This window comes from Phytophthora sojae, assembly GCF_000149755.1.
Source record: "Phytophthora sojae unplaced genomic scaffold PHYSOscaffold_4, whole genome shotgun sequence".
Lineage (NCBI taxonomy): Eukaryota > Oomycota > Peronosporomycetes > Peronosporales > Peronosporaceae > Phytophthora > Phytophthora sojae.
The window spans coordinates 3,139,086-3,152,542 of NW_009258118.1; the positions used below are offsets into that span (position 1 = coordinate 3,139,086).

General features: G+C 54.8%; 7 protein-coding genes across 7 annotated transcripts; 5 read left to right on the forward strand and 2 right to left on the reverse strand.

Annotated features, from left to right (window-relative positions):
• Positions 1-303: 303 nt before the first annotated feature.
• Positions 304-1,510, forward strand: PHYSODRAFT_498403 (hypothetical protein; the record flags this gene model as incomplete). Its single annotated transcript, XM_009528281.1, has 4 exons — positions 304-1,025; positions 1,102-1,190; positions 1,272-1,348; positions 1,421-1,510. The coding sequence occupies 4 exons, from the start codon at positions 304-306 to the stop codon at positions 1,508-1,510; spliced, it is 978 nt and encodes a 325-aa protein (XP_009526576.1).
• Positions 1,511-1,953: 443 nt separating this feature from the next.
• Positions 1,954-4,395, forward strand: PHYSODRAFT_501356 (hypothetical protein; the record flags this gene model as incomplete). The annotated part of the gene is made up of 4 exons (XM_009528282.1): positions 1,954-3,079; positions 3,240-3,387; positions 3,453-3,798; positions 3,889-4,395. The coding sequence occupies 4 exons, from the start codon at positions 1,954-1,956 to the stop codon at positions 4,393-4,395; spliced, it is 2,127 nt and encodes a 708-aa protein (XP_009526577.1).
• Positions 4,396-4,431: 36 nt separating this feature from the next.
• PHYSODRAFT_503232 (hypothetical protein) lies at positions 4,432-5,582 on the reverse strand (the record flags this gene model as incomplete). The annotated part of the gene is made up of 5 exons (XM_009528283.1): positions 4,432-4,669; positions 4,751-4,868; positions 4,951-4,993; positions 5,064-5,388; positions 5,470-5,582. 5 exons carry the CDS (start codon positions 5,580-5,582, stop codon positions 4,432-4,434), a joined length of 837 nt encoding a protein of 278 aa, XP_009526578.1.
• Positions 5,583-5,694: 112 nt separating this feature from the next.
• Positions 5,695-6,312, reverse strand: PHYSODRAFT_499987 (hypothetical protein; the record flags this gene model as incomplete). The annotated part of the gene is made up of 1 exon (XM_009528284.1): positions 5,695-6,312. One exon carries the CDS (start codon positions 6,310-6,312, stop codon positions 5,695-5,697), a length of 618 nt encoding a protein of 205 aa, XP_009526579.1.
• A 193-nt stretch (positions 6,313-6,505) lies between these two features.
• On the forward strand, positions 6,506-7,021 carry PHYSODRAFT_501758 (hypothetical protein; the record flags this gene model as incomplete). Its single annotated transcript, XM_009528285.1, has 1 exon — positions 6,506-7,021. A coding segment is annotated over one exon (516 nt), but the record flags the coding sequence as incomplete, so codon positions are not given.
• A 1,216-nt stretch (positions 7,022-8,237) lies between these two features.
• On the forward strand, positions 8,238-8,648 carry PHYSODRAFT_300571 (hypothetical protein; the record flags this gene model as incomplete). The annotated part of the gene is made up of 1 exon (XM_009528286.1): positions 8,238-8,648. The coding sequence occupies one exon, from the start codon at positions 8,238-8,240 to the stop codon at positions 8,646-8,648; it is 411 nt and encodes a 136-aa protein (XP_009526581.1).
• Positions 8,649-9,172: 524 nt separating this feature from the next.
• On the forward strand, positions 9,173-13,433 carry PHYSODRAFT_360535 (hypothetical protein; the record flags this gene model as incomplete). The annotated part of the gene is made up of 7 exons (XM_009528287.1): positions 9,173-11,308; positions 11,378-11,476; positions 11,535-12,020; positions 12,101-12,181; positions 12,247-12,309; positions 12,372-12,434; positions 12,507-13,433. The coding sequence occupies 7 exons, from the start codon at positions 9,173-9,175 to the stop codon at positions 13,032-13,034; spliced, it is 3,456 nt and encodes a 1,151-aa protein (XP_009526582.1). The 3' UTR covers positions 13,035-13,433.
• Positions 13,434-13,457: the final 24 nt, after the last annotated feature.

Consider the following 13,457-nt stretch of genomic DNA (forward strand, 5'->3'; position numbering starts at 1 on the left):
ACTCCGTGTCTAGACAAGACAAGTATGGCGGGCTCGCCGGACGCGTCGTCGCCGTTGGGGGCGCTGCAAGCGCTGCGCCAGCACCTGATCGAGTGCAAGCCCGTGGACGTGGACGGCGAAGACCTGGTGTTCCGCGACGCAGGCGGCGCCGAGCTGCGGCGCCTGCCCAAGCACAGCGCCACGGCCTACCACTCCAAGAAGCTGGACAAGAGCTACGACCTGCTGGCCGTGTACACGTGCTTCAAGCACGAGGCGCTGAGCTTCAGCGACTATGTACTCAAGTGCCGCGAGGAGACGGCGGCCATGGTGTCCACGGTGGACAAGAAGGAGCTGGTGGCCTACCTCAAGGGGGACATCGAGGCCAGCGCGCAGATCCTGGACGCCAGCGGCAAGCCCACGGAGGCCAAGAGGGAGCGCAAGCCTACCGGTTCTACCTCTAGTTCTGCCTCCAAAAAGAGGGAGACGGAGGACGAGGCCCGCGCTTCAGCCAAGAAGAGGAAGCTCGAGGGAGCGCGCCACCACCGAGACGGCCACAAGCACGGCGAGAGCCATAAGACGCCCGAGGAGCTCCAGGCCGAGGCCCAGATGAAGAGGATAACGGACAAGGAGTGCGTCAACAGGACCAGGACCACCGTGCTGGACGCGCACAAGACCAAGTTTGACAACGTGGTCAAGACGCTCGAGTTGGTGAACGCTGAGACCAAGGAGAAGATCGAGAAGGCCAGCAAGGCCTCGGCGCTGCTGGCCACCACCACGGCCAGGAAGGAGCAGTTGCCGCTGCATCGGCTGGTCAAGGAGAAGATACTGGGCACGCCGATTATTGTGGTGCCCGCTGGCTTCTCCGATTTGTTCACGATGCTCAATGCCAGGGACTTCCTGGAGGACGGCGTGTATGTTTCCAACATGCAGAAGAAGGCGGCCGGACACCGCAAGCAGCAGTCGATGATGATCACCCATGAGGAGGACGGACACGTGTACACGTTCAAGGTCGTCGACACTGTGAGTCGATTCCGAGACAAGGACTGGTGCGTTGAGCAGAGTGGTTAGTGTTTTTGGAGGGATGGATTGCTTATTGATGGGTTTTGTGTCTAATTGATGCAGGCGCTCGGTGGTCGGCGTCATTGTCTCGGGACAATCATGGCAGTTTAAGGGCTGGAAGTGGAAATTCCCGCTCGAAGTGTTCAAGAAAGGTGTGTTTTCACGTTTGGTGCTAGCTTGGTGTAACGTTGGTGGTGCATGATCTGATTCTAGAGTGCGCTGGTGTGTTGCAGTGTGCGGAGTTCACATCTACAACCAAGGCTCCCAGCTGAACCCAGAAATCAAGCAGTGGGACGTGAAGGTGCTCATGGTAAGTTGCACCTTATCAGTGATAATAATGTTAACCGTTACAGCTAATGTCACACGTATTGCTGCGTGGCAGATCCACCCCGACAAAAGGCATTTGGACAAGGTGGCAGCCAAGGAGTTCTGGCGCTACTTGTTCGCTTTCATCAAGCTAAAGCTGCAATAAGGAGCGCATGCATGCCAAGCTATCATTTGCCTTTCCAGTCGAGGCCTTCTTTAGCACATCGGTGCTAATAGGACATGATGCCGCAAATTGCCGTTGTTCGCTGACGCAGGGAGGTACATGCACTGCCATGCAGGCTAACAGCAACAAGCGAGAGGGCCCTTGCGCTGGAAGTTCAGTGTACTGTGCGGTAACTCTATATACACTGAGATTGGCAAATATGGTGTATCGAAGGGATAGTTGAATTGGTCGTCTGGGATCATTTGCATGCACCAACACCCAAGCTTGATTCACGTGTGCATCCACACTTTCGTCGGGCGGGCTCGCCATTCTGTTTGTCCAGTCTGTCCGTGCATTCGCTAACGGCATTTTGAGCGGCTGTCTTGTATTTTTAGGGGACGATCAATGCGCAAGAGGACTTCGGGCAGCCCTAGCATCAAGAAGGTATGCAAATGAACATCACCACCGCTCCCGATGGTGCCAAGTCTTCGTTGCCGCCTGGAAAGGCTCCGATGCATCCTGCAGCATTGAAGCGCTTCCCCACGCTACGGAAGAACTCGTTCCTGTACCAGCTCCAAGACCAGATTCAAATCCATCGAGAGAGTGAACCGCAGCGTCAGCGGCAGAAAGAGGTGAAGGAGATTTACCGCATCTTGCAACGCGCCCCGGAGGCTCGTGAGGCGCATGAGATCGACACCCTGTACGACTGGGTGCTCAAGAACGGGAGCACGAACAAGATCTTCCAAGGCGCACAAGAGATCATTTGCAAGACGATTTGTCGCGAGATGACGCTGTTGGAACTGCCGGCTAAAGGCGCCGTGTGCTACCAAGGTGACTACGGCGACACGTTCTACGTCATTATCTCAGGCTCAGTGTCGCTTTTCATCAACGCAAAGCCAAAACCCAGACTCATCCTCGAGGAGAACAACAACAACAATTCCAAGTCGTATTCGACCGACGAAGAAGAGGTGAAGCTGCAACCGGATCAATACGGGATCTTCATAAAGCACATCACTGACGGCGGCACTTTCGGCGAGTTGGCAGTCATGGACCCCACGGCACGACGGTCGTGCACCATTATCTGCGACGAGCCCACGTCTTTCATCTGCTTGAAGCGAGGAGCGTACCAGCGGCTGATACGTATCACTAACTCTTCGCAGCTTGACTTCACGCAAATCGAGTTCTTGGAGACCTTGCACTTCTTCGACGGGTGGCCTCACGGCGAGCTCACGCGGCTGTCTAATCGCCTGCGCCAAGTGCACTACCCAGCTGACAGCTACCTTACTCGCATCGGTGCTGACGCCAACGTGGTCTTCTTCATCTACGCGGGTATGGTCCAGGAAACCGTGCCGATCATCCAACTGCTTAATGAGAACGGCAGCGTCCAGCGCTGCGCAGAGCTTGAAAGCAATTTGGCGAGGCGAAGAGTGCAGGGACTGGGAGGAAAGAGGATAAGTTCGCAACAACGACGTCGGACAGAACTCGAGCTGAGTTTGTACCAAGACCATGACATCTGCGGCGAGTACCCCATCTTCTTTAACAGGTCGACGTGCAGTACAGACTTACTGGCAGGTACGGCTCGCGGAAATCAATTATGGTGCCATCAGCGTCAAGCTAACACGTGATGCCCAATAGTGACAGATGTGAAGACTCTCGTCATGGATGTAAGTTCAAATACTGCGCTAGCTGTGTTCTTTGCTTGACGTTTGGTATGCTTTATTGCGATAGAGAGAAACCTGGAAGGAGCTGTTCTACATGCACGCACTGGACCACATTCGAGACTCGTTCAATAAGTTTCGCAAACTGGCTGATGCTCGGGAAAACTGGAGGAAAACGCGCGTCAAACTTGCGCTTGCAAACCCAGGCTTGATTCTCACTATGTAAGAGCGAAGTAGGCAAAGAAACATGATCGCGTACTTACTTATGGCTTTCTGTGGTACTGCAGCTCAACGAAAGCCATGATGCAAGATGGAAAATGTCTCTGTGGCTGGTGCGGAAACCAAGATCACACGACTGGGGACGCGAGTTGTCCTGGACTGGCAGCATCGAAGAAGAAGCTCGAGGACCGACAAAAGAAGGCGAATGCGAAGAAGAACAAACTGGCGGCAAAACTGCAGAATGCAAACGACAGCATTCAAGCAGCTATGACTTTGGCTAGCTCCGCTGGAGAGTCTGTCCCGCTGAAGACGAATGTTGAGCCGGCAACTGGTGGACCAATTCAGCCAACGCCTCCGAGTATCTCTGCCCCACGACGACTTCGCAGTCCAAGCATCAAGATCGCAGCTCAAAGTGTTTTGTCGATTGAAACTACTCCCGCAGCTGCCTCCTCTAACCAGGCTGAAACAGACGGCGTTCCCGAGAAACCAACAAGCAAGGCCGAGGAAACCCGCGCCAAAACTCCGGGTACACCCACTCGCGTCGTTGCCAACCGAAAACTCGCCATCTCCGACTTTCCAAGGCTTCTCAAGGCGTCTAACAGCCTCTACGCAAAGTACCAAGACTCTCCTGAAGGCAAAAGCGAACAAACATTACCCGCCATAAAGGTGGAGGACGTGCGGAAAGGTGCATTCACGGAGGGCTTGGCTGACCAATACAAACACGAGATGGTGCGGAAGGTGAAAAGACTGTCCTCGATGGAGCAGTACATCGGTGTGCGCTTCAAGGTTCTTGGAGACATCACGGCTGCCCAAGAAGGTGGCGACTACCACGAGCACTGCCGGCTTCCTCGTAAGCCCAAGATTCCAAAACCCAGTCGCCGGTTAGTGAACCCGAAGACGAAGCAGCCTCGACCCGACCGCTTCAACAGGAAAATTAACCGCATGATGAGGAAGATCTGGAGGAAAGATCACCCGCTGCCGGTAGTCGAAGAAAGTCTGCGAGATCCTTAGCACTGGGTCAAAGCTGTATTCCATTTGACAACTTCGCTATGATAAGGCCTTGGACGCCTTGGAGATCGCGATGAGCTCGACGAGAAGAGGCTCGAGCTCGTTGATTGGCAACATCGTGGCAGCGTCGCACAGCGCCCTGCTGGGGTCAAGATGCGTCTCAAAGAAGAACCCATCCACACCCACGGCTGCAGCCATTCTCGCAATCGTCGGGATGAACTCACGGTCACCACCACTAGTTGTGGCTCCAGCATGAGCGCCACTCGGTCGTTGAATACTGCAGCACAAGAAAGAAATGCACTCCGATGAGCAATGACTCAACCTCAGTTGGTCTCAGCGGCAGCGTGGCCGTCCGTACCTGTGGGTGACGTCCTGCACGACGAGGCCATACGATTTCCGCAGCTTAGGCAGATTCCGCGAGTCCACCACCAAGTCGCCGTAACCGAACATGCTTCCACGCTCCGTCAGAATGAAGTCTGTAGACACATTTACGCATACAAGGTCAGTCTTACCATCCTCAACCAAGTCACCTTTTTTCTTCCCCTATGGACAACATACCGGTATCTCTCTGCGTCACTGCAATCTTCTTGGCCGCAAGCAGCTACAGAATCAACGCATCACGACACAATTAGAACAATACTCTGATCAACCAGCTTGACTCCAGTGCCTACCATGGTCTCAGCCGAGAGCATTTGCCCCTTCTTGAGGTTCACGAGCCTCCCGGAGTTCGCAGCCGCCACGAGCAGATCTGTCTGCCGACTCAGGAAGGCTGGGATCTGGATGATGTCCGCCACCTCCGCCACTGGAGCCACTTGGTGCGTCTCGTGGACGTCTGTGAGCACTGGCAGCCCCGTCGCTTCCTTCACCTGGCGCAGCATTTCCAGTCCGCGCTCCAGTCCAGGGCCTCGGTAACTCTTGAGATCCTGGCGGTTTGCCTTATCGAAGCTCGCCTTGAAGACGACGGGGATCTGCAGGTCCTTCTGGATGTTGGACAAGCTGCAGCGAGTGATGCAGAGGTTGTCGTCAATGACGGTTAGTAGGTTTTAGTGGTGTAGCCATGATGCAAGGAGCTCGTACCGATCAGCGATGGCCATGACGACCTGCTCGGACTCCAGCACACATGGCCCAGCGATCAGGAAGAACGGGGACGCCTCACGCAGCGTCCTGGCCAGCACGTGGCGGTGCATCATGCTCGACTCGACGTGATCGACGTCAGCCGCAGGAATGGTTGATAGGGAGCATTTTGTGTTTTGTGACATGGATACATTTGTAAAGTTTGGACTATTTTCGACTACAGGTACACTACACCCTGGAGAGGCTCGTGGTGCCGTAGTCCGTGGTGGTGTCCTTCTCCTGGGCATTTGGATGTGATAGAATATCTTTCACCGAGCTATGCTTCTCGAACGGGGACTGGATGGCTGCGTCTTCGCCTTCATCCACGACGTTCTGCATAGTGGCGTCGGCCGACAGCTCGCGGTTCCTCTGGATGACCTCCCTCACCGCGTGCTTGAACGCCGTCTCGTCGTCGCTGTGCTCCAGCGCCTCAATGACCATATTGGCCAGTCGGTCGACCTCTTCTTCGAGCTCCTCGTCGTCGTAGATCAACCTCATGACCTCCATCTGGAAGCGCAGCATATCGCACGCGCAGAAGATGATGGCTACATAGAGCGCCGGCCCCCGCTTGATGACCATATTCTTGTCCAGCACCAGCTCCACGAACGCGTAGACCCACATGAGGATCTTGAGTCCCATGAGGTTGCGGTCCAAGTTGTCGGGATTGGGGCCGTACTTGCCCAGCAGCTTGGCGCTGTGGAGCAGCGTCAGCGTACACATGAGCGGCACCCACGCCATGTAGTACGTGGTCTGCAGCTCCTGCACGTCGCGCTTGCGCGGGTCCGGGCTCTGGAACAGCGACACCATGAGCAGCAGCGACAGGTACAGCTCCAGCGTGCACACCACAAAGGGCTTGGCGCTGTCCTGGTGCAGCTCCTTGATGCGCTGACGGACCGCACCCATCTTGCTCAGCATTGGTATCCGTCGAGAAGTGGCTGCATGGCAATCAAACATGGCTACATTGCTCCAATATCCTCCAATCGTTTTCGCATCTGCGGACATGGTGCGCGTGTACTTCGACGTCTCGATCGGCGGCTCCCGCGCGGGGCGCATCGTGTTCCGGCTGTACCCTGGTCTCCCCAAGACGACAGAGAACTTCCGGTCTCTATGCACGGGCGAGCGCGGGCTGGGGCGCAGCACGGGCAAGCCGCTGCACTACAAGAAGGTGCCGTTCCACCGCGTCATCAAGGGCTTCATGCTGCAGGGCGGGGACTTCTCGCGACGCAACGGCACGGGCGGCGAGTCCATCTACGGGGACAAGTTCGCGGACGAGAGCTTCCGCTACCGCCACTCGAAGGCGGGGCTGCTGTCCATGGCCAACGCCGGCAGGAACACGAACGGCAGCCAGTTCTTCATCACGACCGTGCCCACGCCGCACCTGGACGGCAAGCACGTGGTCTTCGGGGAGGTGGAGAGCGGCATGGACGTGGTGCGCAGGGTGGAGAACGTGGAGACGGTGGCCAATGACAAGCCGGCGCCCATGCAGGCGGTGGTGATCGAGGACTGCGGCGAGATCGAGGGGGATAGAGCGTCAGACTCGGACTCGTCGAGCTCATCCTCCTCCGACGAGGGCCGAGAGGAGAGGAAGAAGCGGAAGGCGTTGAAGGAGGAGAAGCGGAAGCTGAAGAAACTGGAGAGGAAGGGGAAGAAGAGGGCAAAGAAAGAGAAGAAGAGAGCCAAGAAGGAGAAACGACGACGCGAGGGGGACAACGACGAGGACAGGGACAGTAAGAGACACCGTCGGGATGAAGATGCACGAGGTAGGAGTACGGAGAAAGGCTCCCGTGACAGAAGTGGAGAAGAACGACGCAGCAGGAGGAAAAGCTCGTCGCGTTCGAGGTCGAGAGAGCGCTCGGGGCACTCTGGTAGCCGCAGGGACACTGACGTGAGAAGACGTTCGAGTGAGCGAGCTCGAGACGAAACTTCTAGATCGCGTAGAGGGCGGAGTCCCAGTGAATCGCGCAATGATTCGTATGATCGAAGGGGACGGAATTCTTCGCGGCGAGAGCGTTCCCCGCGCATGTAGGGCTACATACCAACAGCAACTACGAAGGAACCAATTCGATTTTGGTAAGAAAAGCATCCGTGGGCTTCCCTGCACGTCAGCACCCCTAGACATTTTTTAACTCACCCATTTCAATTGCGGTGACGACGGAGTCATAGCGGTCTTCGTGAGCACCATTGGAATCAACTTCGAGCAAAGACGTCAGAACTGGCTATCGGCACCGTCGAAATCACCAAGATAACCCGATAGATTGATGGAGACGGACATGATTCATAATAGATTTTATATTTAAAACAAAAGAAATTATTAATATAAATATAATTGTAAATAATAATATTTTTAAATTACAAACAAACGATTTTGGAGTTAATTATATTGATCCCTGCTCACTAGAACTATTAATCTTAGAGCTTAAAAATGAATTAAATTATTAAAAAAGAATTATTTATTAAATGAATATTTTTTTTAATATATAAATAATATAACTATTATTACGTCTCCATCAATCGCAATTTGCAGCCACAACGGCATTTTCACTCTCAATGGAGGAAGGCGATAAGACTGAAATCGGCACCACGTCTTTTGCCCCCTTTCCAGCTCCATCATACCGCTATGTCGTCTCGAGCAAGTGCAACCAACTGAGCGTTTCTCTTGAGCACTATAAGACGAAAAAGAAATGGTGCTGTTTTTGCTTCTTTCCTTTGGCAGAGAAGCTGGCTGACTAACAATGAAAAGGATGATAACACAGGAGCACAGGCTATTTGGACGAGGCCAAATACTTGACAGGCGCCAACTGTTAAACGAGAACTATGCAGTAATCTGTGTTATGGTTACCCTCCTCACTAAGGTGTTCCATGGCGCTCTGGAATACATGATGCGGTTCACCAACGGGATGGATGACGCGGGGAGTGACTCGGGCGACGACTCTAGCTACACGATGAAGAAGATGAAGAACGCAAAAGCGAGGAGGAGGGCCAAACCACACCGGAGGTTGACCCCGAAAAAATCCGTCGACGGCTCACATTCCTTGACAACGACGTGCTGCAGCTCGAACTGTCGGCCAAAATCCGAGTTAATGGGTCGGCTTGGTCGCCAAATATGTCTTTCGGCTCGAGCTCGTGCCCCTGGATCGAACTGACATCCTCGAAGCCAGGATTCGCGACCTGGAGGTTGGCGGCGAGCAAAGTTATGGCGGTGAAAGAAAGTGAAGAGTTCGTGTGCGTGGCAGCCAAAACAGTGAAGCCTGCCGAGAAAAACGAGAAAGGAGAGACCCTCTGAAGGGGCAATTTGCCACGCTGAGAAATGACGAGTACGAGATAAATATTCGCCACTCTGGCTGGTACGTTGTCACGGTAAAGGTGCTCGTGGAGCTCGAGCAAATGGGCAGCTGTGACGTCGAGCTGCGAGTGAACGGAGAGTGCGTTCAAAGCGACAGCGTCTCGGTGAATATCAGTCGCATGGTGCGTCACTTACGCTCACAATCCACCTCCTTTCGGGTTACAGACTGACAGTCGCCACGACGAATGCCCCGACCCAAGTTGAAGCCACCCTCACAGCCGCCAAGATAGGAGTGTGAGCCATTTTGCACTTCAACTTGAATTTCGTTAAAACAGTACATGTCACCCCAACTTAACGAGATAAATAACGTATTGAACTCGCATCATGGCGCCGGTACCGGCGTGGACTCGCGAGTGGCGGCCTCTAGCGCGGCAGCTCTGCGCGCGCGTGCTCGACCGCCAGCCGCACGATGGCTACAACAACGAAGAAGATGATAGAGAAGAAGCCGCGTCCTCCCTGCCCCAGGAGACGCTGCTGCTGCGCGCCGACCGCGTGGTGGGGCAGCTCTACTCGCACAGATTCGCGGCCTGCCTGCCGCAGGACGTGCAGAGCCACACAGAGGCCTTAGCCACCAAGTTCCGCGTGCATTCGCTCGAGGACCGGGCCGAGAAGCTGCTGCGGCTGGGCGCCCAGTGCGACCCGCAGGTGCTGAAGCTGCTGCTGGAGCTGGCGACGGCCCCCACGGCCGCGTCGGACCGGGACGTGGCGGTAGACGAGGACGGAGACGGAGACGCGCCGAGCGCGTGGAAGACGGCGCTGCAGCAGGAGCAGAGCAGGCAGCAGAGGCAGAGGCTCATGCAGGACCAGCTGGTGGAGGAGCTCTTACAGATCTCCACCAACGACGAGTGGTACCAGGCCTGGGACGCCAGCGACGACGAAGACAGCGACTGGAGCGAGGTGGACGACGTTGTGGCGGAGGAGGAGTCTCCTAGCTCTAAGACTAGGCAACGCAATGGCAAGAGGTCGAGCGACGTGATGGAGGAGGTGGAAGCAGAGGTGGAGGCTGTGGAGGAGGTTCTGGACGAGGAGACGATGCGGGATCGGATTCTGTGTCGGTATCACCCGGAGGTGGAGCGGGATGACGAGATGGGGGTGGATAATGAGGAGGTGCAGGATCCGACCTGTCTATTGGAGAAGAACTCGCTGGTCCCGTTTACGCTGGAGCGGCCGTGGTTGTTGTGTGAGGCGGTGGTCAAGAGTGGACAGGGTGGATCGCTATCGAACTGCGTGGCTCCTCGTCGACTCATCCACGAGCGAACGGTGGTGAGTATGGTGTTCGAGGCGCTGGACGGCGTGGAGTCGCTGATGTTTGAGCTGCGTCCAGCTCAACCTACGCCGGTGATTTTTAGTGTGGATTTCCGGACGAAGGCGGTGGAGCGGTCTCGACGATCGCTAGAAGTGGCGGTTGGGCATCTCTCGCCTTTAGCGCTGCATCACATGCTGGACGAGTTCGCAGTAGCAGCGTCGGAGCTGCAGTTGCTTCGAGACCTGCTGGGGTTTATCCGTCGAGCTCGGGATTTAAGCGAGCAGCACCGGTGTGTGACCCTAGAAGGACTCGCCAACGCTCTCTCTGGAGTTGTCGGCCAGTTGATCGAAACGATACGCACGGTTGAGCAAGAAATGTGTAGCGCAATAACACTGAGTGACGATAGTGGATCAAGCCCGTGGTCTGGAATCGCAGCACGACAGCCCACGCTACTGGGGGTGTTCGGTGGGTTAAGGGAGACGTTCAAGCTGATTTCGTGGCTGAAAAGGGTGCTGGTCCAGTGCTTCCAAGGTCTCTCAGAGCGGCAGTGGCACGAGATCAGACGTGCCGAGCAAGCAAAGTGCGTGCTTGATGCTCTGTACTGCATGATGGAGGTGGAATACGTGGAAGGTGTGGTACCCGATGAAAGGGCAAGCGCTGCTGGTGGTTTGTCGCGATCGGAGGTTCTACTGCGTCTCTTTGTTGGAGCGCTGAACCCGTACTTGGTCCTGGTAAACCGGATGCTGTTTGAACGAGGGCACTTTGAGACGATTCCGCTGGACGGGGAGCTGTTCTTCGCTACACCTGCTTCTATAAGCGTTAATGCATCGCCAATGCGAGAACGGAATCAAAGCTTTCGAGAGGGATTGCCGACCCTGGCTCCGTTCGAAGTGCATCGGTCGCTTGTTCCACGGTTTTTAGACTCAGTCATTGACTTGATGAACGAGGCGCTAGCTAGCCGACAGATGAAGAACCGTTTCCTGCAGCAACAGCAGTGTACAGCTGAGGAGTCTCTCGTGGAGCCTGGACAACCACGACCCTCGCTGCGTGAGTTACTTGCACATGAATTGGAAACGATGGGAATCCAAGGAGGCAGTTTGTCGTTAGCACAACGCAGTGGTGATATTCCACCATCCTTGGAGCGAATAATGATGGAATGCGTCCCATTTAATCGAATCTTGGAGCGTTGCCTTACTAGCCACATCGAGGACAAGGTAACGCGATCTCATTGTGCGGTGTATTGACGGGTTCCTAACATTTTGGTGCTGTTGTCCGCTCTGCAGTGTCAAGAGCTAAATGGAGAAATCACCGACATCTTTCGAGACAAAATGGGTTACATGGAGCACGTTAAAGCTCTTCGAATGTTCGTGCTGATGGAGCAGGTTAGGAGTCCTAAACAGTTGCTGAAGTTGATACCGGTGTCTGACATGCATTTCGCAGCAAGATGTGTTTAATGTTTTCAGCGAGATGCTGGTTGCACACATGCAAGAGAATCCTGTGGCGTGGGCTGATAGTGAGAAGATCAACGCATTCCACCAAAGCGCGGTACAAGGAGTGTTCGAAGACAACTCGCTGTCGTCTTCTCAGCAGCAAATTGGCGGGCGGCTCTGTGTCCGGGTTGACTTCAACCGACTTGATGGTGCCACTGGTGGTGCGAAGATTGACATCACGACCATGAAATGCTTGCACTTCTCGTTTGCTGTGCAGCAGCCGCTTCGAGTTCTTTTCAGCGCTTCAATTATGCAAAAGTACTCGCGTCTCGGGGTGTTTCTGGTGCAAGTGAAAGCGGTGGAGTCGGCCCTTGTCAAGGTACGGAGTGTGATCGGACGTGCCGCTGCTACAGCTCTATTATCACTGACTTCAGATCGTAATGTTGCTTCCCATGCAGTTCAAATCAACACTCCGGCATCGACGGTGCTACTCTTTGTACGTGCGCAGCACTGGAGAACGATTTTGTTGCTGCTCGTGGCTCACATGCTGAATGAATGGTGTGCTACAGTATTGAGGCAGACATGCGGCAACTACTCATTCAAGTCGCAGACATGCTGCACTACACGAAAAGTATACTGAACTACCTGACAAGCCAGGTACGACGGCGCATCCATGATACTGGGGCTAGCTCTGTAGTTTACACGGAATTGTGGTGTAACAGGTATCAAGCGAGGGGTGGTCAAAGTATTGTCACATTTTGCGTTCGTCGCGGAGCTTAGCTGAGGTACGAGTTTCTTCATTCGCTCTGATGCTGGCATGTTGCTCACTCGATTTTATCGCTCTTAGATGGATGCTACGCACGAGCAGTATCTTGAGCACTTGCTCAATCGCTTCTTTCTGTTGGACAAGGTAGGTCTCAGCGCAGAGTTTGACGGAGGAGCGGCGGGCGTCTGAGGCACTGTGTTTGTTTATCGTACATAGCATGCGGCTGTGATCCAGTACATCCTCACGACCTTCAATCACATCTTGAGGTTCGTCGGCTACGTCAACGACTTCGTCAGCGCTGTCGACCGGAATCTGCGCAAATACTTCCCGACGTCCTGGAGTGAGGACGATGGCAGTGATGAGGAGACGAAGCCTGTCGCCTCCAAGACACCGAAGACCCGCCTCCTCCTGCACCCTGACTTCAACGTGCTCTACGCTGACATGATCCGGAGTGCGAATGAATTCAAGCGCCAGTCTCATTTCCTTGTGGTCATGCTGACGGCCATGCAAAAGCACGGCGCGTCTCCCCACGTCAACGAGATCGTGACGCAGCTCAACTACAACTACTTCTACCACCAGCAAGAAACTCGATCACGAGTGCAACCCCCAGCTCAGCAGCAGCAGCAGCAGCAGCAGCCAGTCAACCATGCCAGAAGAGGACCCCAGCTCAATCGAGCAGAATCGCTGCGAGCCCCGCCAGCTCCGAAGAAATTCTCGCGTACCCGATCTGTCCACATTCCGTAGTCGTTGATCCCCAGTGTAAATGTTACCCAGTCATGAATTAGCGAGAGGGGTTGGTGTCGCGGGCGCGCTTGTGGGAGGCTTGCTGGGGTTTGCTGCGTCGAATAGCGGCAGCTTGTTCCAATGTGAAGACGGCGCGGTCTCCAATCTCCTGCAAGGTGGCGGCAGTATTGAGATTCGGACGCTGAGCGATTGGAGTCGTGGCGAATTGCACATTTGGTAGGTACCTGTCAAGCACCAAGGTACGTCAGCAGTTGATGATGTCCGGCCAGCTCTCCTATTGCGTGTTCTTACTCTTCGTAGAGGTCATGCTCAGGGATTTCATCAGGGAGACTGCTGCGCTGTCCGATTGCTGTCGCGACAATTGCTGCGAAGGTCTTGCAGGCGTCGACTCCGCTGTAACCTCCTGCTCCAAGCAGCAGAAGT